The sequence below is a fragment of the Pituophis catenifer genome, unplaced genomic scaffold (genome assembly GCF_029215685.1).
Source record: "Pituophis catenifer annectens isolate HBS135680 unplaced genomic scaffold, rPitCat1.0.hap2 SCAF_4, whole genome shotgun sequence".
Taxonomy (NCBI): Eukaryota; Metazoa; Chordata; class Lepidosauria; order Squamata; family Colubridae; genus Pituophis; species Pituophis catenifer.
In genome coordinates, this window is record NW_027256884.1 from 94729236 (window position 1) to 94754308 (window position 25073).

Below are 25073 nucleotides of genomic sequence, written 5' to 3' on the forward strand. Positions count from 1 at the left end.
ATGAGGAAAATTGTCAACGAATGTACTTGAGATTAAAATATGGATAATATTTTGCAGCAGTGAAGTATTGTGATAAAGGTGTTTTCTTACATTCACTGTGTTAAAGCAGGCTTTCTAAATATATTTAGTTTTGTTTAAATTGGAAAGATTAGAAAAAGTTGTGGGAAATTCATAGCAAATCATCAATATTTAATTACTTAGACTGTTTGTTCTGCTTGCCACTCTATTAGGTCCCCAATAATGTAAAAATAGGGGGTTAAGATGGAACTATTAAAGGAAAGTGGTATTGATTCTGCTGGATTTCTCTAATAAGAGAAATGTTAATAATATTTTTCTGATGCTTGCAAAAACAAATATTCTGACATTGTTGTAAGGGTCAGAATGTTATGCATTATTGGAAATCAATTCAGTTTTTCATCGAAAAGCATGCACTTACATAAAATATAGTACATAACCAAAAAAATGATAACCAAGGCAGTTGTAAGCAATATTTTTAAAAGGCATTTTTTCCAGAACTGCATAGTCAAGTTTTTGCCCAGATGTTTTAGGTATATAATATTTTCTGAATCCTGGATCTGAGGAGGAGAAATATTTTGCTGAAAGTACAAAAGAAAGAAAAGCCATTCAAATAAAGCAAGGTATGCTGTCCTTTTTTAAATTTTATTCTACATTTATTGTTATATTACTGGAAGAATGCAAATACATAGCTTAATTTTGTACAATTATGAGCTTAAAAAATGCAAATATGAATGGTAGGAAGAATAATTGCAGTATCTTACCAATCCAGCATGAAAGTGTGAGCCACTGGGAGTTGGTATGCTGTATATCATAGAGGAGAGCCTAGAAGGGTTAATTTTCATTTTTATATTTTGTTGGTTTGTCCTGTGTAGTTCTTTATATCTGAATCCTGAAGGAACTTGGAGTAGTTAAAGATGAGCAAAAAATAATAGCTGTACACCTTGATTTTTCTTTGCTCTGTGACTAAAAATCTGTCTGAATATCCACAAAGAGGTTAGGTGGTGGGAAAGAAAATACACTAGGTGTACAATAGTGTAACTCTTTCCTTTCCAGTTGGCTAGATACAATCAGGAGAAACATAAAAATGCTTCTGTGAGAGAAACCCTCAGCTATTCAGACAACACTACTCTATCCATATGTAAGATGGCTTATGTATCAATAGATCTTTTGTAAATACTGTAAATAATGCTTATTTTTTTTCAAACTGAACCTCTTGATTTTTTTTCTTTTCTTATCATAACACTTTTTAGCTAGTTTAATGCCTAAAATAGTACTAGTTTGGGAAGAAAATCCTTTTAGTGGTATATATTTCCATAAAATTAATTAATTAATTTGTTTGTTTGTTTATTTATTTCCCACCTTACTATTTTTATAAACAATTCAAGGCAGCAAACAGTTCCAACCCACCTTCTTCCTCTTATTTTCCCACAACAACCTTGTGTAGTGGGTTGGCCTGAAAGTGACTGACCCAAAGTCACCCAGCTGTTTTTCATGGCTAAGGCAGGATTTGAACTTGTGGTCTTCTGCTTTCTAGTGGTTAGTGCCTTAACCACAAGACCAGACTGGTTCTAATAAAGCAAATCGTTCCGAGGTTGGTAAAATGAGGACCCAAATTGTTGGGGACAATATGCTGGCTCTGTAAACTGCTTAGAGAGGGCTATAAAGCACTATGAAGCAGTATATAAGTCTAAGTGCTATTGCTATTAAGTAAAATATTTATTATCTGAGCATAAACACATGTATTTATATTCTTATCCAAAGGATAGGAAGAACATCTAGAAAATTCTGGATATCATGTATTTGTTTTTTTAAAAAATAAGGAATTCTGCAGATATGATCCACTGACTTGTTCCTGAGATGCTAAATAGAAACGGAAGATGCTCTAGGCAACATAAGTATTTTTCTTGTGATGACTCACTGTCCAGTGCTTGACATAACTGTTTATATGAACAAATTCACAGCATAAGGGCTTACACTTGGTGCTACTAACTACAACCACTGCTTTTCATTTAGAATAGAATAAGATTATGGGCAACCATAAAGGAAACTGCATTCGCGAATGAAGGCAAATTGCATTCCAGTTCACCTTATAAAAATCACATCTGAATTAGAAAATTATGGGGACCTGGATGGCAGATACACCGTAGACCATGACCATTCAAGAATAGGAAGAAGGCACCTACAAATGCATTGTAAGGCCCGGGTTAATTATTAGCAACACAACTTGCAGTGGCAGCAGGCAGAGATCTAGATGAATATAACAGAGGCATGAATATTACTAAGTGTTGAACAGAGGCCAGTGGCAACAGCATATGAAGAATCTCTGCTCTTTATTACTATTATTACTGAAACATAACTATGTGATTCACTCAACCCCTTTGTACTTAAGATCAACAGATCTGAATGTGCCGCATTGATCTATGTTAGTTTCTTCATGTAACAGATGGCAGAGGAAAGAGAAGGGGCAATCAGTTAAATATGCATGTCATTCAACTATATGAATCCAGAATTAATGGTTTCACTACATCTGTAACTGTAAGGGTAGCAGTTGTATCTATTTTTGAAAATGATTTTTATTAACTTTATTGATTTTCAAAAAAATTACAGTTAAAAGATAAAGAAACAGAAAACAAGAATTGAAAAAAGAAAAACTCAGAAAAAAGTAAAAGAGGAAGGAAGGAAGGAAGGAAGGAAGGAAGGAAGGAAGGAAGGAAGGAAGGAAGGAAGGAAGGAAGGAAGGAGAGTTACTTGTCACTTTCTTTGGTACAAGTAAATAATACATCAAGCTGTATAATATAACTCTAATCATTATATCTCAAAACTGATTTTTCATTTCTTTCAGTTTTTTTGCAAGAAGTCCAAAAATGGTTTCTAAGTAAAAATAAAATTTCATTAAGGCTGCCCATTTTACCATTTCTGCCAATTCCTTCAGCTTCATCCATTCTTCTATTGTAAATATTTGTACAGGTGAAACTCGAAAAATTAGAATATCATGCAAAAGTTCATTTATTTCAGTAATGCAACTTAAAAGGTGAAACTAATATATGAGATAGACTCATTACATGCAAAGCGAGATAGTTCAAGCCTTGATTTGTCATACTTTTGATGATTATGGCTTACAGCTCATGAAAACCCCAAATTCACAATCTCAGAAAATTAGAATATTGTGAAAAGGTTCAATATTCTAGGCTCAAAGTGTCCCACTCTAATCAGCTAATTAAGCCATAACACCTGCAAAGGGTTCCTGAGCCTTTAAATGGTCTCTCAGTCTGGTTCAGTAGGAATCACAATCATGGGAAAGAATGCTGACCTGACAGTTGTGCAGAAAACCATCATTGACATCCTCCATAAGGAGGGAAAGCCTCAAAAGGTAATTGCAAAAGAAGTTGGATGTTCCCAAAGTGCTGTATCAAAGTACATTAATAGAAAGTTATGTGGAAGGGAAAAGTGTGGAAGAAAAAGGTTCACAAGCAGGAGGGATGACCGCAGCCTGGAGAGGATTGTCAGGAAAAGGCCATTCAAAAGTGTTGGGGACTTTCACAAGGAGTGGACTGAGGCTGGAGTCAGTGCATCAAGAGCCACCACACACAGACGGATCCTGGACATGGGCCTCAAATGTCGTATTCTTCGTCAAGCTGCTCCTGAACAACAAACAACGTCAGAAGCGTCTTACCTGGGCTAAAGACAAAAAGAACTGGTCTGTTGCTCAGTGGTCCAAAGTCCTCTTTTCTGATGAGAGCAACTTTTGCATCTCATTTGGAAACCAAGGACCCAGAGTCTGGAGGAAGAATGGAGAGGCACACACTGCAAGTTGCTTGAAGTCCAGTGTGAAGTTTCCACAGTCTGTGTTGATTTGGGGAGCCATGTCATCTGCTGGTGTTGGTCCACTGTGCTTCATTAAGTCCAGGGTCAACGCAACCGTCTACCAGGAGATTTTGGAGCACTTCATGCTTCCTTCCACAGACGAGCTTTATGGGGATGCTGACTTCATTTTCCAGCAGGACTTGGCACCTGCCCACACTGCCAAAAGTACTAAAACCTGGTTCAATGACCATGGGATTACTGTGCTTGATTGGCCAGCAAACTCACCTGACCTGAACCCCATAGAGAATCTATGGGGCATTGCCAAGAGAAAGATGAGAGACATGAGACCGAACAATGCAGAAGAGCTGAAGGCCGCTATTGAAGCATCCTGGTCTTCCATAACACCTCAGCAGTTCCACAAGCTGATAGCATCCATGCAATGCCGCATTGAGGCAGTAATTGATGCAAAAGGGGCCCAAACCAAGTACTGAGTACATATGCATGCTTATACTTTTCAGAGGTCTGATATTGTTCTATGTACAATCCTTGTTTTATTGATTTCATGTAATATTCTAATTTTCTGAGATTGCGAATTTGGGGTTTTCATGAGCTGTAAGCCATAATCATCAAAATTATGACAAATCAAGGCTTGAACTATCTCGCTTTGCATGTAATGAGTCTATCTCATATATTAGTTTCACCTTTTAAGTTGCATTACTGAAATAAATGAACTTTTGCATGATATTCTAATTTTTCGAGTTTCACCTGTATGTCCTTCCAGCTTTGACATATAAAAGTCTTGCTGCTCTTGTCACATATAAAAACAATGTTCCATAAGACGTATCTATTGGTTTACCCATTAAATCCAAAAGAAAGATCTCTGGTTTCAATTGTGCATTTACTTTTAAAATTTGCATCAAAATGCATACTTAATCCTAGTATTTTTTAGTGTTGTACCATTTCCCCCCCCCCCCCCAAGACTTGAAATAGACATTCCAAAATATGCTTTGAATTTGTGGTAGGTGGTATCCGTTTCAACAATTTGTCACTGAAATCTACCCAATGTAGATTCAAGGCAGACTTTGAAATCCCTGAGTTCCCATATAAATCAAATTTGTCATTCGAAAATGGGAGCTGGTGATAAATTATTGTAATTATTTCAGTAATAACATCATCAATTAATCAATAGTCCCTGATGTCATTAACAATGTTTCCCATTTTACCCAATATAGATCACTTAATAATTACTCTGTTATCTAATAAACGTAATGGGAAACTTAGTTTTTTGCACAAAAGGTGAATAACATAATCTTCTTGATACATGTATATCAGTTCTTAATGCCAAATACTAGGTTACTTTCACTATCCTAAGTAAATTTACTTGTTTATAGATGTATCACTAGAATATTTTATTTGTACCCATAAATCACTTTGCTTCTAATTCCATCAACATAATATGGTGTTATTTTTTTCATCACAAGTGTTCAGGTGGTCTTATCACAAAGGTCCAACAATAAAACCACTTTAATTTTGGAAACCCTGGCATTATCCCTTTAACACAGACTTCTTCTAGAAAACTATAGAAATAATTCTGCAAGTAGCACATCTAATGAAATGTATATGCATGTTCATCTTCAGGTTCAAATTCTGGGCTGTTCACTCCTGCTTTTTCAAGTTAACAGACCTATGACTACCATTTTTTTGGTCTTGAAGATGTCTGTCAAATGTTACAAAATGGTTCTTTCTGGTAAGTTACTAGAATCAGAACAGAACAGATTTGGAAGGGATCTTGGATGTCTTCTAGTCCAACTCCCTGCTCAGGAAGAAGACCCTATACCATTTCAGACAAATGGTTGTCCAATCTCTTCTTAAAAACTTTCTTTGTTGGAGCATTCACAATTTCTGGAGGCAAATTAAACTGATGGACAATTAAATTGATTAATTGTTCTAATTTTCTATCAGAAAATTCCTCCTTAGTTCTAAGTTGCTTCTCTCCTTGATTAGTTTCCATCCATTGCTTCTTGTCCTGCCTTCAGGCGCTTTGGAGAATAGATTGACTCCCTCTTCTTTGTGGCAACCCCTGAGATATTGGAACATTGCTATCATGACACCCCTAGTTCTTCTTTTCATTGAACTGGATATACCCAGTTCCTGCAACTGTTCTTCATATGTTATAGCCTCCAGACCCAGGCCATTAAACAGTAATATGATTTTGGTTTTAAATATGTTAGAAACTCTTTAGAAACTAAGTCCTACCAAGTGAAATTAAAGGAATTGGGAATGAAACACTGCTATGAAACTATCACAGAAAATAAGGCCAGGACCTGATTTCCTTTGGTACAAAATGCAGAATGTGGCTTTAGTGAGTATAAAAACCTGGAAATCAAATTCCTAGTTCTAGGTTGCTTCTTCAATGTGTTCTATATGACATTACCTATCTAGAAACTGTAATTGGTGCAAAATGAAGTGCCCATATCTTGTCCACTTCATGATATCTAAAAGGTAGATCATGATTGGTGAGGCAGTGTCTGCTATATCATAGTACTGTATCACACTATATATAACTTTTAGGTGGTGACAGTCATTTTGAATGGGAGCTGGAACTGAACTGTATCCAACACAGCAACCCTACAATAGGCTCAGTTCTACTGATTGAATAATTGGTTATCCTGACTAATAATGTGACCATCACATTCTCCAGTAGCGCACAGAGAAGGGACGTTCAGGTAAGTTCCTCAAAGACAGCTCAGTCTAATGCATGCTGGAAAGGCAAGGAGGGAGGGAGGAAGCTAAGATTGTACCAATTCTGCCTCTGAATATTGCAGTATGTTAACAAAATATATGTTTTAAGATGAATGATATAATATGTATTTCACAAAGACACATGGTTTTCTAGTCATGAAGATTAAATTCACAATGCAATTAAAACATAATAATTTATTAAATATGGTTTTAATAACAATGTTTCATAGCTTTTGGAATATAATCACTACTAGCTAAAAACTGAAGGCATGTATTTTTGTATCCATGTAGCAAACTTTGACACTCTTGTATACACTCCTGGGAAATTGGGTCTTCCACAACCGTAGCCCCAACTAACAATTCCCATCAAAAACCATTTTCCGTCACCTTTATTTCGACATGATAGAGGTCCTCCAGAGTCTCCCTAAAAAGAGATTATTTTTAAAAGTTAACAATGTTTAGAGAGCAATGTTTCTCTAGATAGTATGCACAATGGTATTATTTTAGTGATAAGATTATTGGTACAACTAATGATGGAAAAAGTTTAATTGACAAGAAAAAAATCAAATATCATAGATTGGACTATAAATTAATTTATAATTTTTCTATCAATTATTAATTATTTATATTTGAATTTTATTTCTATGGCAATTGAGTTTATCTATAATGTGAAACAATATTGTTCATCACTGATTATGGAACCATTTCCTCCTCCAATATGAAAATTACTCAGTAGGAAATATGATCTAGATATTCCTTGAATAACTTATCATTTTATTAGAGTCATTAAGTTCATCTTGGCTGGGTTCATTCATTCTGGAAGTTGTAGCCCCAAGCATTCTGAGCAAATGTTCATTATGACACAACACACAACACAGAGTAGAGTAGAGTAGAGTAGAGTAGAGTAGAGTGGAGTGGAGTGGAGTGGAGTGGAGTGGAGTGGAGTGGAGTGGAGTGGAGTGGAGTGGAGTGGAGTGGAAGGGAAGGGAAGGGAAGGGAAGGGAAGGGAAGGGAAGGGAAGGGAAGGGAAGGGAAGGGAAGAGAAGAGAAGAGAAGAGAAGAGAAAAACAAGCGGAAAAAAACCCAGACTAAATGTTCTTATTTTTCAAATTAATATTTCATGAGTTCACCTCTCATTATTTTATGGAAATGTCATGTCATTTTCTTGGCAACAGTAATGAAGTGATTTTTCCCCAGCCTTTTCCGGATTTTTTTCCAGCTTCCCAGTCTACCCTATAACCATGAATTCTAAGTGGTTCCAAATCTATGATTATTTGGGAGGGGTAGCAAGTATGCATGGCAAAAAAGTAAACTCCTTACTTTGCAGCTATCCCTTTTTCCAGACATTATTCCAGCACACAGCATGCGACTTGTGATAAGCCCATATGTTGAATGACAAACTGTTTGATCCACAATTTCCACCTCTGCTTTCTGTAAAATTGCTGGTGTGTCATCATCTGGATCGAGGAAAAGCATAATAAAGCAAGAAAATACATTTCCAGTATCTCGTTTTACTATATAGCACCATTTTCATAAACCAACAAACTGTTTCATATGTATTTGTGTATTTTGTATGGCACAGCAAAATGCAGCATAGTGCATAATTCACAGAAACAGCATATAAAATGTGTCTCAAAATATAAAATACCAGAGCAGTGAATTATTTAAAGAGCCATGGTGGCACAGTGGTTAATATGCAGTATTGCAGGCTGACTCTGCCCACTGCCGGGAGTTCGATTCTGACTGGTTCAAGGTTGAATCAGCCTTTCATCCTTCCGAGGTCAGTAAAATTGTTAGGGGAATAGGCTGATTCTGTAAACCACTTAGAGAAGACTGTAAAGCACTATGAAGCGGTAGTCTAAGTGCTATTGCTATTTTAAAAACACACAGTACAAGTGATGAATAAAATTATGTATTTTATGTATGCTTGGAATTTAGCTATTAGCTTACTGTTTCCTAAGAATAACATCCTTTGAGGTCCAAAGAGCTATGTTCCAAGAAATTAATAACATGACATACTTTAGACTAGTAATTCTCAATCACTTTGGGTTCAGATTCTCTTTATCTTCTTAAAAATGATTGAGGACACTCAAAGAACTTTGGTTTATGTGTGTTATATCTATTGATAGTTAAATGTATTAGAAATAAAATTTGACACATTTGAAAATATTTATTTATTTTAACTTTGTAAATCCCTTGAAATGTCTCAAGACTCCTGGAGATCCCCAGACCACAGTTTGAGAAGCATTCTAAGATAGTTACATTATTTCATTAATCTACGCAATAACCCCCTGTTGTAAAAGAGAGTATGGTAGATAGTGTAATTGAAAATGAATTAGAAGACCAGGTTATATATATGTATAATTATCAGGCAGTCTAGACTATTCACATTACTAATGATGATGAATCTATTGTGCGATTTTCAAAATAGCTTTCTGCTTTGCGGACTTCAGATACTACTTAAATTGAAACATTTGGTTGGCCCAAGTTGTTGTGGTTTGTGAAAAAGTAAACTATATCCATGTCATATGTAAAGAAGCTGGCAAATGTTCCAGGTGTTCCAACACTACTGTTCAGTGTTGCAGGTATCCAGTTTCCTTTGTTTGGAATTGTACAAGTTGCCAAATTTGGTAAAATTTCCAATGCACTACGCTTTTTGATATTATAGAATAATTATAAAATAATTATAAAATTTACGATAGTTTCACAGACTTGCCAGGAATTTTAAATGAAGACCTCTTAAGAATACTGAGAAAGCTGAGATTTGATCATCCTGTAAGATTTTGGCCATTAAAAACGATCTTTAAAATAAGTTTTAATTTTGGCTACTGCTGATCATATTTAAGAATTGCTGAGTGGTATATGTGCATCTGTGTGAGTATTTGTACCAGTATATGTACTCTGTTTCTCCCAAAATAAGACATCCTTTGATAATAAGCCCAATAGGACTTTTGAGCGCATGAACTAAAATAAGCCTCCCCCCAAAAATAAACCCTCCCCGAAAATATTTAAACACAGAGCTGGAAATCAGGTAAGATGGCAAAAAGAGCCCCATCTTGCTCCAAGACCTTCCTGAAAATAAGGCCAAGCACTTATTTCGGGGTTCAAAAAAATATAAGACAGGGTCTTATTTTCAGGGAATCACGGTACACATGAACATGTTCACCTGTGATTAACCTGTTGCTAGTCCTTAGACTACAAAGATATTCCTAACTTAGTATCATCAGTATTTCTTGACAAATTTATTTGGTCAGAATGTTTAGGAAGTTAGATTATAAATGTTTTATGATTTTTCCCTTAGTACGTCAATTTTATGATTTTTTGTTTTATGTTTTATGATTTTTCCCTTAGTACGTCAATTTACAAAGAATCTTTAAAATGGTATTTATTAAATTTTTACGCTTGAATTTCCAAGGAGAGAACAGATTCCTGGAATCGCTGATATTAGATGAGATCTGTATATATTAATTATGAGAGAATCGGATGCCTTTACAGCAGATAATACTGAACAAAGTTTGCTAGCACATGCATGTCTTACTTTGGTTTTAAATCTGCTTGCCCTCCCCAATTTTTTTTTAAAAAATAAGAAATGCATTTGAACAAGAATATTTTTTCTGGAAATTGCATACTTTTACTTTACTTTATTTTGGATTTATATACCGCCCTACTCCCGAAGGACTCAGGGCGGTGAACAGCCAAAGGATAAAACACACATAATACAAAATTTAAAAAACAATATAAAAGCACATTAAATAATTTGGCCCATACAAATTAAAACACCCCTATTGTTTTAAAACAAATTTAAAATTAACAATTAAAAGGAAGTTAGGCCAGGCCAGCCTGTTGAAATAAAAAGGTTTTGAGGGCATGGCAGAAAGTGCGTAAATCTGGGATCCTCTGTATCTCCAGGGGGAGCTCGTTCCAAATGGCATAGATTCAGAGATGAAAGTTTAGATTAAAAATGCTGCACTGGAGAATAGAGAACTTACCAGAGAAATCTGTTAAAAATAGTTTCTTGAGAAATTTACTGCACAAAATGGGAAACTTGTGTACAAAAGCTTTTTATGATTAAGTGAATTGAGAAATCAAGAAAATGTATACTTTGATCTAATGATTTATCATATATATGTTCAGACACATAAGCCAGTGGTGGTATTCACTTATCTTCGCTACCAGTTCGCAAATGTGAGCGCGCCTCTGCGCATTCGCAGAGCGTAAAAAACGGGCTGTGATAACGTCCGGGTGGGTGGGTGGAGCCCGAACTAGTTAGAACCGGCTGAATACCACTGCTGACATAAGCTATACAAATACATTTGAGGAAGAAATATGGTTTCTGGTGGTTAAGAAATATGAAATATAAATAGATAAATACATATCAAGATATGGATATCTTGATATCAAGATATCAGGATATAATCTTAAAACAATGCTGTTGCAAATTATATAATAAACCAATTGCCGTTCTATAAAGTGGGTAATAAAATGAATAAAATTTATACCCTTAACATGGATACAATGAAACTGAACACTGATTTTGGTATTTGCTGTTTTGGCCAATTAAAAAAACCCAGAAATAATTGTTTAAGCTCATGTGTTTACATTTCATCTAGATTCCCTCTTTTTAATAATAAATATTTTTTTTAAAATTTAAACAATTTTATTTATAACATATTTTATGTGCTTCCAAGGGTTTCCAAAGGGAAGGAGGAGACGGTTAGAATGGTAAAACCAGCATCAAGCCTTCCTCCTTTTGTTCTATGTATTGTTGTAATACAGACAAAAAGGGCAGAACTCGCCATATAATGCTCTGACCCTGCTACCATCATTCTAAGCATGAAAGCACCACTTCTTTCTAATGTTGCTGACTACTTATTTTTACATAAGTCCTTTGTTTATTGGCAACAGATGAATGAATGATACAATGCAGTGGGCTTACTTGTTTCCTGCTTCTGTCCCCAGCCTGTTACCCAGCATTTTTCTCCAGGGTGCACATTGTGTATGGTGGGAGGTAAGCATATTGGCCCAACTGACCATCTCATTGTCTCAAGCCATGGGGTGCTTAATTGTAGCAGAGCAATGTCATAATCATAATTTTGACTGTTATAATATTCATGGACAATGATTCTCTTCAAAGTGGACACAAATTTGGCTTTTCCTTTTGTGTGCATTCCCAAGTAAGCCGTCCAAATTCTAGGATGTGATAACCTAAACGAAAACAGAACATTCAAATATATATGACTGAACATTCAAATATATATGACTGAACATTCAAATATCTACGACATGCGATCAAGATAAAGGGTTATCATTAAGTGCTTGAACTATACAAAAATGTATACCTACATATTAGTGCTGTTCCCCATTAGTGATCTCTATTTAATCACAGACACAATGCTAGCAAATGAAAAATAGTATTATTATGTCTGTATGATATTCTGAATAAGTTAAGAACAGGTCTTGTTTCTTTTTCTTCACTTAAGGGTCTATGGGGGAAAAAAATCACCTGTCTCTCTCTTTAACTAAAGCGGAGGCAAGTGGCTAAATGTGGATTTGCACAAGAGTTTTCAATGGTTGTGCTTTATTCCTTGGAATATAGTTTAGCATTATTCTAGACTAACATTATTCCAGAAAAATTCTAAATCCATATTTCCTGTAAAAATGGGCTGTGTAACAGCTAAAAGGAATGGAATTAGCTTCAATATCTGTGCCTGCCCTACAGAACATCAACCCCCTGAGATCTGGAGGGCCTCAACCCTGTCAGTGTTCTGAAAAGATTGGAAAATATGGTTATTCCCTCAGGCATTGAACTAGCACGCCAAGTGAGCCAATTGTACCACTGTGTAGTTGAAGAATGTAAACTTCTTGAGAATCTCAGCTACATTGTATTAACATTACAGTATTGTGGTTAGTTTTATCTTATAGTTATGTTTTTAGTTATTCTTAGCCACCCAGAGTTGCAGAAGCAACCTGAGAAATAATTTAAATGAAATGAATTGTTTGAGCAAGACAAGCAGGTAGTAGAGAGATAGAGATCTATTCCATTTTAAATGACTACTGTTGGACCAAAACTGATACATAAGTTAATTGGAATACTAAGAGTACAATACAATTTTTGGGGAGCTTTCAATCCATATCCATCTCCTTCAGAAAAAACTGCAACTGAGGGGAGAGGAAGTAGGAACAGGGAAAAAAAGTGGGGGGGACTTTCTAAGACAAATGAAACAGAGAAATTGGGACTTGGACAAGTTGAAGAGCTCTTTCCTGTTTCTAAGTAACTAAGCAATTAGAGAAGTAATTAGAAGTTGCAACTTCCACTTGGAATCTTTGGGGAAGCATTTGGTCTGTACCCAAGATACTATTTGTCTTCCCAAATAACAATGGATTTACCCTGCTGATTCTTTAGAAGGTCCTTTTATACTACGGCCTGTGATAATGGAGTCCTTTCAGAACACAGCCTGACTGACTCCTATATAGACAAGGCTCTGTAGTCCTTAGCTTTGCAGGAACAAAAACTTCTTGAAATTTGATGTTTGCTTTAGTAAATGAGCAAGTAAATATGAAAACATCAAAGGCCTTTGACAAATATTGATATGTGGGAAAAATTTGTGTGCAGGCCTATATCATGTTATCTGTCTGTGCATGGATTTGAATGTATGGAAGAATACACTTGAATGTATACATGTGTACAATGTTACTGTACTCATTTGTATTTTTCACATTGGGAAAAAAGTGGTCATATATTGATTTATTAGCTACACAAACCTGCAGACTCTGCATTGGATTCTGAAAAACTTTTAGGGTTAATATACATGACTGCATTCAGTTGTGGTTCTTGATGTCCTTGTCTTTTTTTAAGTCTCTGCCATTTCCTTGTGACAGTGAATCTGGCACATTGGGGGGGGGACACCCTTCTATTTGCACTAAAAAAGCTGAATAACCCATGAGCCACAGAGAACTTACAGGCTAACGTGGAAGAGTTAAGACTCCTACATCCAGACTAAGTGGTTATCTGGATTTTTGCATCCAGGAGATAGACAGCCCGAGGAAAGGGAGATATTGAAATGCTAAGAACAGGACAATCTTATGCACTGCTTATTAAACTAGTTTTATAATTGGATGTTGGTAATGTCACGAAGGGACACGGTGGTTCAAGTGGTTCAGTGACTAAGATGCTGAGCTTGTCAATCAAAAGGTCGGCAGTTCAGCGGTACTAATCCCTAGTGCTGTGTAACAGGGTGTGCTTCCATTACTTGTCCCAGCTTCTGCCAACCTAGCAGTTTGAAAGCACATAAAAAATGCAAGTAGAAAAATAGGGACCACCTTCAGTGGGAAGGTAACAGTGTTCTGTGCACCTTTGGCGTTTAGTCATCCTGGCAACATGACCATGGAGACATCTTCGGACAGCGCTGGCTCTTCGGCTTTGAAACGGAAATGAGCACTGACCCCTAGAATCGGGAACGACTAGCACATATGTGCAAGGGAAACCTTTACTTTTACCTTTAATGTCATGATTGCATTGTATGACTGATTGTTGCAGATTAAGGGAAAAACAATATACCCATTGTGCTCTACAAGAGATCACATGTGTGACATGATATTAAAGAAAGATTTTTTATGTTTATTTATTTTATTTCGTCAAGCATGTATTTTATGACAGATACAAGCGTAAACATAATTATAAATATATAAAAGGATATGAATAAAAGAAAACATTAGGACAGGGACGGTAGGCACGCTGGTGCGCTTATGCACCATTATCTCAAAATTATAATTATTTTATTTACTTACCTGTTCCCCTGAAAACAATGGGCGGCAGAGAGAAGCCACTCCTTTGATATCACAGAGGCTCCACAATAAGCAACTCCAGCAAAATGCAAGCTGGCTTGCCAGGGCCATTCTCCTTCATTGGTCTCAGAACCTCCCACAATCCGGTTGTGAGTGTTGCTGTATCTAGTACTGCCACAGCCTTTTGAAAGAATGTAACAATTTAGCATGTTTTTTGCCTAGCAAAACTGCACTAGCAACCGGTGTTATTTATAAACTGAATCAATTGCTATCTTATTTGTTTTGGGAAATGCCACACAGCATATCCAGAAGGGTATCCAATTTTTCAGGCTAATGGCAAGAGCTGACCTTTGCCAGAGTCTATGATGGATGGGAAAAGGACAAGGAAGTACCTTGTGCCAGGACAAATAGTCCTAGCTCCCACAAATTATAATCAGTTAAAATTAAATTGACATTATTTGTTACTCTTTATGTGTTTAATAATTCCTCCTTTGCCTCACTAAAAATTGCATGTTTCAAAAGGGCTTATCCTAGCAAGCGGTTCTGGAATCTCAGCCTGTAAACCCTGATGCATGGAACAGTTCGGTTTCTACTCTAAGCATTATCCAGCCACATTTCAGCTATGTAACATAGCTAGAGAACATATATTAAAAAACTAGTAATTCGGAGAGGGGCGGGAATGGAATTGTATAGAAAGTTACTGCCTAGCAAAGTAGTTATACACTTTAGAAAATGGTTTGATCTTGTAGAAGACAGCTACCTAGCTGCAGTTCCATGAAAAAAATTAGCACGTAATAATATATTATAATAGCAAAATACATGTGTTATGTTTCATTTGGATACTCTCATATAGGAATTCTCTGCCTTTTTTTGCTTGTCACGACCTTCTGAGCCCCATTTATCGTTATTGCTGTTAGCTGATTATTAGCTGGGAAAAAGGCACTTTATCCTCTGTACTGTTAATTAATATAAACCAGGGGTATCCAGCCTTGGCAATTTTTAAGACTTGTAGATTTCAATTCATCTGGCTGGACAATTCTGGGAGTTGAGTTTTAAAGCTGCCCAGGTTGGACACCCGACTCTAAACTGTGGTCTCCTTGAAATGTTTCCCTTCCCTTGGGAAGGGAATGCTTCCCTTGGGATCATATGGCTCATGTTGAGAATCACTGCTCTAGTTTATATGGCTGGAAGTAAATTTATGCACCTAGAATACTTTGAAAGTACTATACTTTGAAAGTATAGAAAATTACTATGTGAACAGGAAACCTTTTATAAAAGAAAATTATCTTCATATCTGATTAATTTTAATTATGGGCCAGATGATCTCTGTCCTAGTGCTGTTACTGTCTGTATAGACCTGCAAAATACATTATTTAGTTATGAAGTATTCTTGGGAGGTTGAAAGCTAAAAACTGTTTTATCTTAATGAAATAATAATTGAAAAGGAAGGTAGTCAATTCCAAACTTTGCTTGATGGGCAAACCTACCAATCTAAATATTAGAAATCAATATTTTAAAAAAGGTATAAGTTCTAGAAAAACAATGAGGACTAGATCAAAAGGGCAATGAATATATATTATATCAATATACTTGTGCATGTCCTTCAAATATACTTACTACAATTATTTTCATCACTTCGATCAAGGCAGTCCAAGATTCCATCACACCTCGCATTTTGTTTCCTGAAGCAAATGCCATTGTTGCATTTAAAAGTATTGCTGGTACAGGGAATGCCTAAAAAGCAATAACTATAATGTTCAAACAATTTCAGTTTCTAGAAGTCAAAACAGTCATTCAAGAATTTTTTTGGTAAACACCCCTCACCCTTGATATAAATATATACATGTAAATATAAATAAACTAAACAAACCATTTCACCATCTGTGAAAGAATCCTCCAGAGCAAGCATGTCTCAACCTCAGCAATTTCAGATGTATGGACTTCAATTCCCTGAATTCCTCATTTTGGAGCTAATGATTGCCATTACAGATGCCCCTTCTACAACTCCAAATGCTGTGGTGCCCACATTTTTTTTTCTTGGCATCAGTAGAGGAATGATTTCCATTTCCTTTCTTTAGAATGTTTTTTTTAAATCTTCCAACTTTACTGCTTTTTTATTTCCTGTTGGTTTTCCACACATTTGCACAATTCACTAGATCAAAACATCTTAAGTTCTTAGAAAGTGGTAGGCAATCACTATTACTTGTGTATATCAGGATAATATTGTATATCAGGGTGTTGTAAAGATTAAGCAAAATGAACCCGCCAGTGAATTCCAAAGACAAGATTTGAACCAAGGGCCTCTAAAGAGATGTATCATTTGTACATATGTACAATATCTATGAACATAGAAAATGATGGGGCTTCAGTCTATAGTTGTGCCTGCCATTTTGCTTGCCCCCAATTATACATACCTTTGGCTACAAATCTAATTTCTAATCTGCTACAGGATGCAGAATGAGATATATTTACCTGTGAGATATATATCTACCTAATAAGATATTATTACCTGTTTCCCTGAAAACAAGACATCCCTTGATAATAAGCCCAATCACACTTTTGAGCGCATACGCTAAAATAAGCAGCCCCCTGAAAATAAGCCCTCTCCAAAAATAAGCCCTCCCCAAAAATATTTAAACACATGCGCAGTCGGTCCCCGCCATTTCCTCTGGTTAGGGTTAGTGAGACAGAGCTGGCAATCAGGTAACATAGCAAGAGGAGCTGCGTCTTGCTCCACATGCCCCAAAATAATAAGACCTCCCTGAAAATAAGGCCAAGCACTTATTTCAGGGTTCAAAAAAATATAAGACAGGGTCTTATTTTCGGGGAAACACGGTATTTGTTTGTACGGTGAGACTCACTTTCTGTGCAATGTAATTCATCCTGACCATCTTTACAGTTATTTATTCCATCGCAGATAAAAGAACGGTGCTGTGTTAAGAAGTTGCTACTACAATTTTTGGGGGGTATGTCTAAAAAAAAACAAAGGAAGATAAGCAATAAATCACTTACATAAACAATAGCAGCCAACTAGAATTATTACTATATTTTAGTTGTTGCATACTGCAGATACTTAACCACAAAACAATTCATCACTTTCATCAAAGCAGTCATTGATTCCATCACAAAGCTGAATTTGTTGGATACATAACCCACTGTGGCATTCAAAAGACCCAAGTGGACAAGCTAAAAGGCAAAAGGGGGGGAAACATTGTGATTTCAGGTTTTCTATAAACTTCCTGTTCTCATTTTAAAGTTCAAGTTATGAGAAAGCAAGCAGGAGCTTTAAGAAAATAAGCTCAAATATAAACATGATTAAATAGTATTCTAGCACTACTGTTATTAATTTCAAAGGGGCAACTGTCCTACTAAATATTCCTTTTGATAAAGTTGTAGTAATATTACTTTGAAGTTGCTGTAAAAATGAGATAATAGAACATGGTAGTAGAAGCTGAAACTTACTTATTTTCAGGATTCATTTGTAATTCACCTTTCCTCATGACATATACACCAGGGGTGGGTTCTACTTACCTTTACTACCAGTTCACAGCGGGGCCGCGCAAGTGCAGAAGCAATTTGATGATGTCGGGGTCAGTGGGCAGAGCCTCCTGCCGGTTTTACTACCAGTTATATAGAACCAGTGCAAACCGGGGGCAACCCACCACTGATATACACTAAGAAAAGTTATATGGAGCTTGAATTTTGGTATGGGAAGCCCAATCAGTGATGGGTTGCCCCCAGTTCAGACCGGTTCATTAGAACCGGTGGTAAAACTGATGGGAGGCTTTGCCCACTGACCCGGACATCATCAAAGTTGATCTGTGTATGCGCAGAAGACCGCGCAGGTGCACAAGCAAAGCGAGCACGTGCAGGTGTGCGGGCACAATGCGAACCGGTAGTAAAGGTAAGTAGAACCCACCCCTGAGCCCAAGGTATCCAAGAAATGTCTGTAAGTCAAGTATGTCTCTCTGAATAATATCTATTTTCAATTTTCTTCTTTCTGTAGCTTTCTGATCTCCATTTCTAACCTCTGTTCTAAACTCAGTAATAAACTACATATCTTTCTATGGGTACACCGATAGAGATTCAAAGTATCATAAAACCAATTCTGTATTATTACAGTGGCCGTTCTCAAGTGGGGTCACTTGGGTTCTGCAAAAGAACATGACTGACATGAAAATCATTTTTTTCTATGTGTCATCCTCTATCTATTTTAGACTGAGAGATGTTTCTTCCTCATTGTGGTCCTTCACATGAAAATGAGCAACAGTGGGATTTCCTTTCCCAATTACTCAGCACATCTAGTAGCATTCCTCAGCTCATCTGTCTGCATGTCAATGAAAAGATATTAAAGAAAAATATAAGTTAATAATAATCTCAAATGAAAGTAATTGTCTATATTTTTATTATTAACATGCAATTTGATTTTATAGCAACTGTATGTTACAGTTTTAGTTCTCGTGCTGTGCTAGATTTCTAAAGTATCTAGGAGTGCAGCTATAATTGCAATAGATCCATTGGGACTAACACAAATGAATCAAAACCTTCCACCTGATCATCAAATCATCCCAATTTTAGCAGATTAATTTTTGAAATGATAATTTGCTGCCATATACAGTTACACATCTTTTGTCTCTATCATATCAAGTTTCCTTGATTATAAATGCTGGCCATTGAATAGAATCTAAGAAAATATATTATCTTTATAGCTGTATATAACATCTGTATGCCAGTAAGGGTTTCGAATAATTTTTACAGTTAGTCTTACGCTGGCTGATATTGTAACTTCCATATTCCACAAGAAAGGGCTGTTCAGAAAGCTTGGAACTGCACTGAAATTCCATGTTAACCACCAAGTTTGCCACACGGAATATCGTTCGATGATCAATGTAGTAGCCACAATACCTGCAAAATGGGTTATATAAATTTATGCAGACCATCTCTTGTGAAGAGATGAACAGTAAAATATAGCTGCAGTATAATTTTGCATTACCACATTTCTAAGTCTACATGCCAAAAGCTTCAGCTAGCAGTAGATTGTTCTACGCAGTGCTCTATTTTATTCCTTAAAGGTTTCCATGATTCTTCTTTGCAATCACCATTAAGTACTTTTTTCTGTATTTCCCTAACTGAAGAGAGTTTTTAATTCTATTCCACTCCAAGTTTGCACTCACTTTCTTTCATTTTCCTCCTGTCTTAATGTATGGATGAGAAAAACAATAAGAATCAAATTCTTATCTTTCACCTAGCACTCTTTCCCAAAGTGTTTTTGTGTTTTATACATGTCTTACTTAGCTTATCTATTGGGACAAACAATACTTTGCTTGATAAATAATTAAATCAGAATAATTATTGGTTTTAATATACAATAGTTTCTTTTGTTGTACAGTAGAACATGCTTGTAAGGGTTCATAAGACTAATTTAAATTTCTCTACACAAATATGCACATCTTTAGTTACAGTATATTCTTTATGCCTCCTGAAATCTGTGAAGTATTGATAAAATATGATAATGTACATTGTAGTGATAATTAAAATAAAAAACTTTCTAAATCATCACATAGGTACAACTATACTGACCCTTCCCTATCTGTAACATTAAAAACTCGTGTATTATTTCATATGTAAAGTTTTTCATTGCTTTTCATTGCTGCACCATTAAACTACTTACAGTATATGAGCACACTTACATTAGCTCATTAATTTTCCACCATCCATGTTCACAGCCTTTAATGCTTTTTTCACTGATCATATAATTATGAAACATCAGGGCAATACCAAAGTTCGTCTGAGGTGCCTGGTTTTAAGGAAGAATAAAAAAGAAAGGTTTTGGGTTGGGTTTTTTTTGCAAAAGGGAATAGATTTTCTGGCAACTTGACTGTGTAGAAATAATGGCCTGTAATCAGTGGTGAAATTTTTTTTTCCCTACCAGTTCTATGGGCATGGCTTGATGGGCGTGGCGTGGCGGGCATGGCAGGGGAAGGATACTGCAAAATCTCCATTTCCACCCCACTCCAGGGAAAGGATACTGCAAAATCCCCATTCCCACCCCACTCTGGGACCAGCCAGAGGTGGTATTTGCCAGTTCTCCGAACTACTCAAAATTTCCGCTACTGGTTCTCCAGAACCTGTCAGAACCTGCTGAATTTCACCCTTGCCTCTATTACTTTTTATCAGAATTTATTTCATATGTCACAAAAATAAAATGAGGATAAGCTAGAAGATATATATAACATCATTTTACGTATGTATTAGCATTGGCTGCAATGGAAAGTTAATAGGGAGTGAGACGTAAGCTGTAAAGTGTTTGGAACAAAAAGTCCCACTGTGTAATGGGGAATATGTTCTTTCTCCATTTATATTTTGCCAGACTTTCATTGTTCCATATTATTTCCACAAGTGTAATTAAGGCATCAGGATAGAATCCAGGAAATAATGAGTTCTAGTTCATCCTTTGGCATGAAGCCAACTGGTTGACTTTGAGCTACTCAATGTCTATGGAGATTCTCAGTCATCCAGGTCATGGTTGTCCCAAAGGGACTTTTTCAAAAGGCAACTGGACTCTTTTTCCCTTGAAGACATTTCACTTCTCACCCAAGAAGCATCCTTAGTTCTCACTGAATGCTGGGGAATGGAAAGATTTATATTCCTTGCAATCATCTGGGTGTTAAAACTTTGAAGGTGGACCATTAGTTCTCTGAGAGTCATTGAAGCCCCTTAGGGGGTTTATCTGTGTCTTCAGGGTCACCAGAGTCAGAGTACAAATGAGCGTCTCCTTGGAACTGCTGAAAGGACCGTGTCATTAACAGAAAATAGGTGGTTTTATTTCACCAATGTAGAGATCTGCACATGTCTCACTGCATTGTACTGCATAAATCACATTGCACAGTTTGTGTCTGAGTATTTTATTTGATTTATTTAAAATGCGTGTGTATGTTGTATTAGTTGAAAATCCTCCTGAACTTTTCAGATATTCCTGCAACATATGTAATGACAGTGTTGCAATGTTTCAAGTATTGTGGCTTGTCAATGGCATTGTCCTTCAGTAGATGTTGCAGGAAATTGATGACCTTTTTTTAAAATGACTCTAAAATGAGACTATTCAGAGTCTCATACATAGCAGCAGAGGTGGGCTGCTGGGGGTTTGAAGGGGTTTGAGAGAACCTCTAGCTAAGATTCTGTGCAGGTCAGAGAACCCCCAAATCCCACTCCTGGCTGCCCCCCCTGCCCTGCCTTTCCCAGGAGTCCCCACGCAGTCCATTTTGGATGCAGGTAAGTGCAGGGCATGTGCGGAGGCTCGAGAAGGGCGAAAAACAAGCCTACCGGAAGTTCAGGAAGGCCAGAAAGGGCCTGTTTCCGGCCTCCAGAGGGCCTCCAGAGCCTGTGGAGGCCGTTTTCGCCCTCCCAGAGGCTTGAAGAAAACCTCCGGAGCCCACCGTTGTACAGGAGGCTGACTAGGCCACGCCCACCATGGCCACGCCCACCCAGAAACCAGGCAGAAACCCCTTGCTAAAATTTTTGAAGTCCACCCCTGCATAGCAGTGTCCTTTAGTGGGCTGAATGTTTACCTACCAACAAAGAGGGAAAAGAAAAAGAACTAAAAGACATCAAGAAAGTCCTCTGAACTTGTGGCTATACCAACTGGGCCTTCATCAGAAAAAAGGGCCAACAGGAGCTCCTCCAAAACAGACAAAGAAGAGAACAACAAATGAAGCAACTTTGTCATTCCATATATTGAAGGAATACCTGAAAGGTTCAGGAGGATTTTCAGCCAAGACGACACTTTAAACCCAAGAATATATTAAGGCAGAAGCTTGTTGCCTTAATTTAATCTGCCAGTTCTAAACACTTAAAGAGAGAAGTTAAGCTGGCAGAATTAAAGAACAGGTGCACCTTTCCACCATTCACAAGGAAACCTTTCATCTCCCATTACAGCTATTTGACCCAAAAAAAAAAATCCCAGAGTGGGAGAGACATTAAAGCTTTGTGCGGAGATCAAAGAGATCAGACTTTTGCAACTTCATCTCACTAAAGAGACAGAGAGTCCTGTTTCCAACAGACACCAAACATGGGGAAGTGTAGTTGGGAAAGTCCTTTAAAGATGGTATTTAAAATTACCTGAAAAGTCCACATGCAAATACATTTTGGAGGGTAATAGCTGGGATAATGGGGACTTATGATTTGCCCTTCAAATCCGGAACTTCCTAATGCAAATACAGTATTTCCACATTCTAAGGGGAAAAAAGGATGGTCCTGTTTATATACAGTTAGAAAACCAAGAATCAAACAAAAAAGGAAGAGACATTCTCTACTCTTTCACATAGATTTCAGCATGACAAAGAATGGAAATAATAAAAGCAAGAAAAAGTCTATTTCTCTTTAATTTCTTTTGTTAATCTGTCCATCTCAGCACATTCTAAAATCTTATCTATCAATTCTTCCTCAGTTGGAGTTCTTTCCTGTTTCCAGTTTTTTGCATATTCTATTTGTGCTGCTGTTAAGATATGTAGCATCAAATATTTTATTTCCTTGGAATATGGTCTTGTAAAAATTCCTAACAGAAATGTTTCTGGTTTTCTTTCTATTTGTTGGTCTGTTATTTGTTCTATCCATTTCTTAATGTTCAGCCAAAATTTTTTTGCTGCCGGGCACATCCACCATAAATGGTAATATTTGGGATTTTTTACATTTCCAACAGGTTGAGCTATTGTTTGGGTACATCTTTGCAAGTCTTGTCGGTGGCAAATCTATAAAACATCTTCAGCTGGTTTTCCTTGTATGCCGCCGATAGTGTTAATTTTGCATTTACTTGCCACATTGGAAATAATAAAAGCAAGAAAAAGACTAGTAGGAGAATTAAGATAGCAATAAACAACACTTAGTTGTTCCACAAGGATAGAGAGAGACCGAATACAATGCGGTATCTTAAACAAATGCTCTTGAAAACTAAGCACTGCCTTTACCTGGATGATGAAAAGCATAGAAGACATAGTTTTGTAACCACAATAAAAAGATCTCTTAAGCTGCTAAATACCTACTACAGACTTTTTTTTTTAAGTAAATGATAGTTAGTAAGGAAAATAAAGAAATTACAAGACTTATAGAGGAGTCATTGTCTAATACATTACACTAGAAAAAATATACTCAAAGATATCTGACTTCCTGTGCTAAATTGGAGAATCACCATTGCTAAAGATAATATGGTAGGATTAGTTTATTGGTATTAAACTACCAATAAGCAATTGAATAAACAACTGTTTAAAGATCAAGACTTTCTTAATTCAAGCTCTTTCCCTATTATGACATGGTTAGTTTTCTTGATCTGTTTCAGTATTTCTATGTTCAGTTCCCAGTATTCTCTATCGAGCCATTCTTTTCCTAGTAATGTTGTTTTAAAATGCTAATCAGATCTGATATGGATCAGCTTTCAGTGATGTCAGTAGACAAATTACTCTGGTGCTGGGTATATATGACAACTCCTCCATCTAGTGGTATAATGTAGCATAACATTGATGAGTTATGGGTGTAAGTACAGCTGGGTTAGACCTTGAGGTTTTAAGCAGAAAAACTTATTGAAAGTGAAAAAAAGAAAAAGAACACATGAAAAAAGTTGAGAGGAACTAAATGTATGCCAGAGATTATAAAATAAATTGTCATGAATAATGCATACTTTCAAAGACAGAACATAATTTAAGTAATATGACCACATGTCCACATTTTTTTTAAAACAAAAGACAAAATACGCACTTTCTTGTGGAACCATCTCAAAGTAGCCATGAAATTCCTTCATTTGCCTAACTTGTGTGGACTTCAGCATAACTAACATCATATTATTTGTAGAAACAAAAGATATCCATGAATTAGAAGGTTCACATATTCTGAAATAAAACAATTTGTTATAAATGTATAGATGTTATAGAAATTACTAGATACCTTTCACGCCTATCCTAGAATTCTCCCTCCTGCTTTGTTGGTTAATCAATTGGTTAATTAATTGTGCTAATTGATAAAAAATACATTTTTTATAAAAACAAATATAAAATCCTTATAGTTCTGGACAATATATGTTGGAAAAAATATTACATAAGAGATATGCTTGTCTTGATAGTGGCTTAAGAGCTTCTAAATCACTCTCTCAGCCCAATTTACCTCACAGGGTTGTTGTTACAGGCAAGGACAAAAGGAAGTATGTGCCCTGCTTTCAGTTACTTACAAAGTAATAAAGGCAGGGTTTAAAAAAATCTAATAAATATATTAAATAAATAGTTTCACTCATTACCATGGCTTAACATTTGATGTGATATATCAGCGGTTCTCAACCTGGGGGTCGCAACCCCTTTGGGGATCGAACAGCCATTTCACAGGGGTCGCCTAAACCCTCTCTCCTCCCCCAACGCCTTCACTCACCCTCACTCTCTGCTCTGTTGGATCGCCGGCCGTTCGCTTACCCCGCCCACTCCCAATCTATTGCTGCCTCCTGAGTCCCAGCTGATGGCTAGAGGAAAAAAAACTGTTTAAATTCTTGCCGCGGGGCTTCAAAGGGCCGCCCTATAGCCAGTGGTGGGATTCTGCCAGTTCCGCCCCCCTTGCCCCGCCCCTCCGCACCACTATTTATTGCCAATAAATAGTGGTGGGCGAGGGGCGGGCGAGCCAGCAATTTAACAAATGGTTCGGTGTTTTTTTGTAATTTTATTGGCCCGTGGAGCTTCAGCATAGGCTAATTA

At 36.6% G+C, this 25073-nt stretch overlaps 1 protein-coding gene across 1 annotated transcript in view; it reads right to left on the bottom strand.

The window, feature by feature from the left end:
- Positions 1-6814: 6814 nt before the first annotated feature.
- LOC139316898 (transmembrane protease serine 7-like) overlaps positions 6815-25073 on the bottom strand; it is a 38723-nt gene continuing 20464 nt past the window's right edge. The window contains exons 7-17 of the mRNA XM_070943753.1: positions 24097-24227; positions 22468-22580; positions 20040-20146; positions 19118-19254; positions 17428-17535; positions 17211-17321; positions 15967-16083; positions 14353-14530; positions 11501-11769; positions 7885-8021; positions 6815-6988 (exon numbers count right to left, since the gene is read on the bottom strand). Coding sequence (XP_070799854.1) covers positions 6815-6988; positions 7885-8021; positions 11501-11769; positions 14353-14530; positions 15967-16083; positions 17211-17321; positions 17428-17535; positions 19118-19254; positions 20040-20146; positions 22468-22580; positions 24097-24227 — 1582 coding nt within the window. The remainder of the gene's footprint in view (positions 6989-7884; positions 8022-11500; positions 11770-14352; positions 14531-15966; positions 16084-17210; positions 17322-17427; positions 17536-19117; positions 19255-20039; positions 20147-22467; positions 22581-24096; positions 24228-25073) is intronic.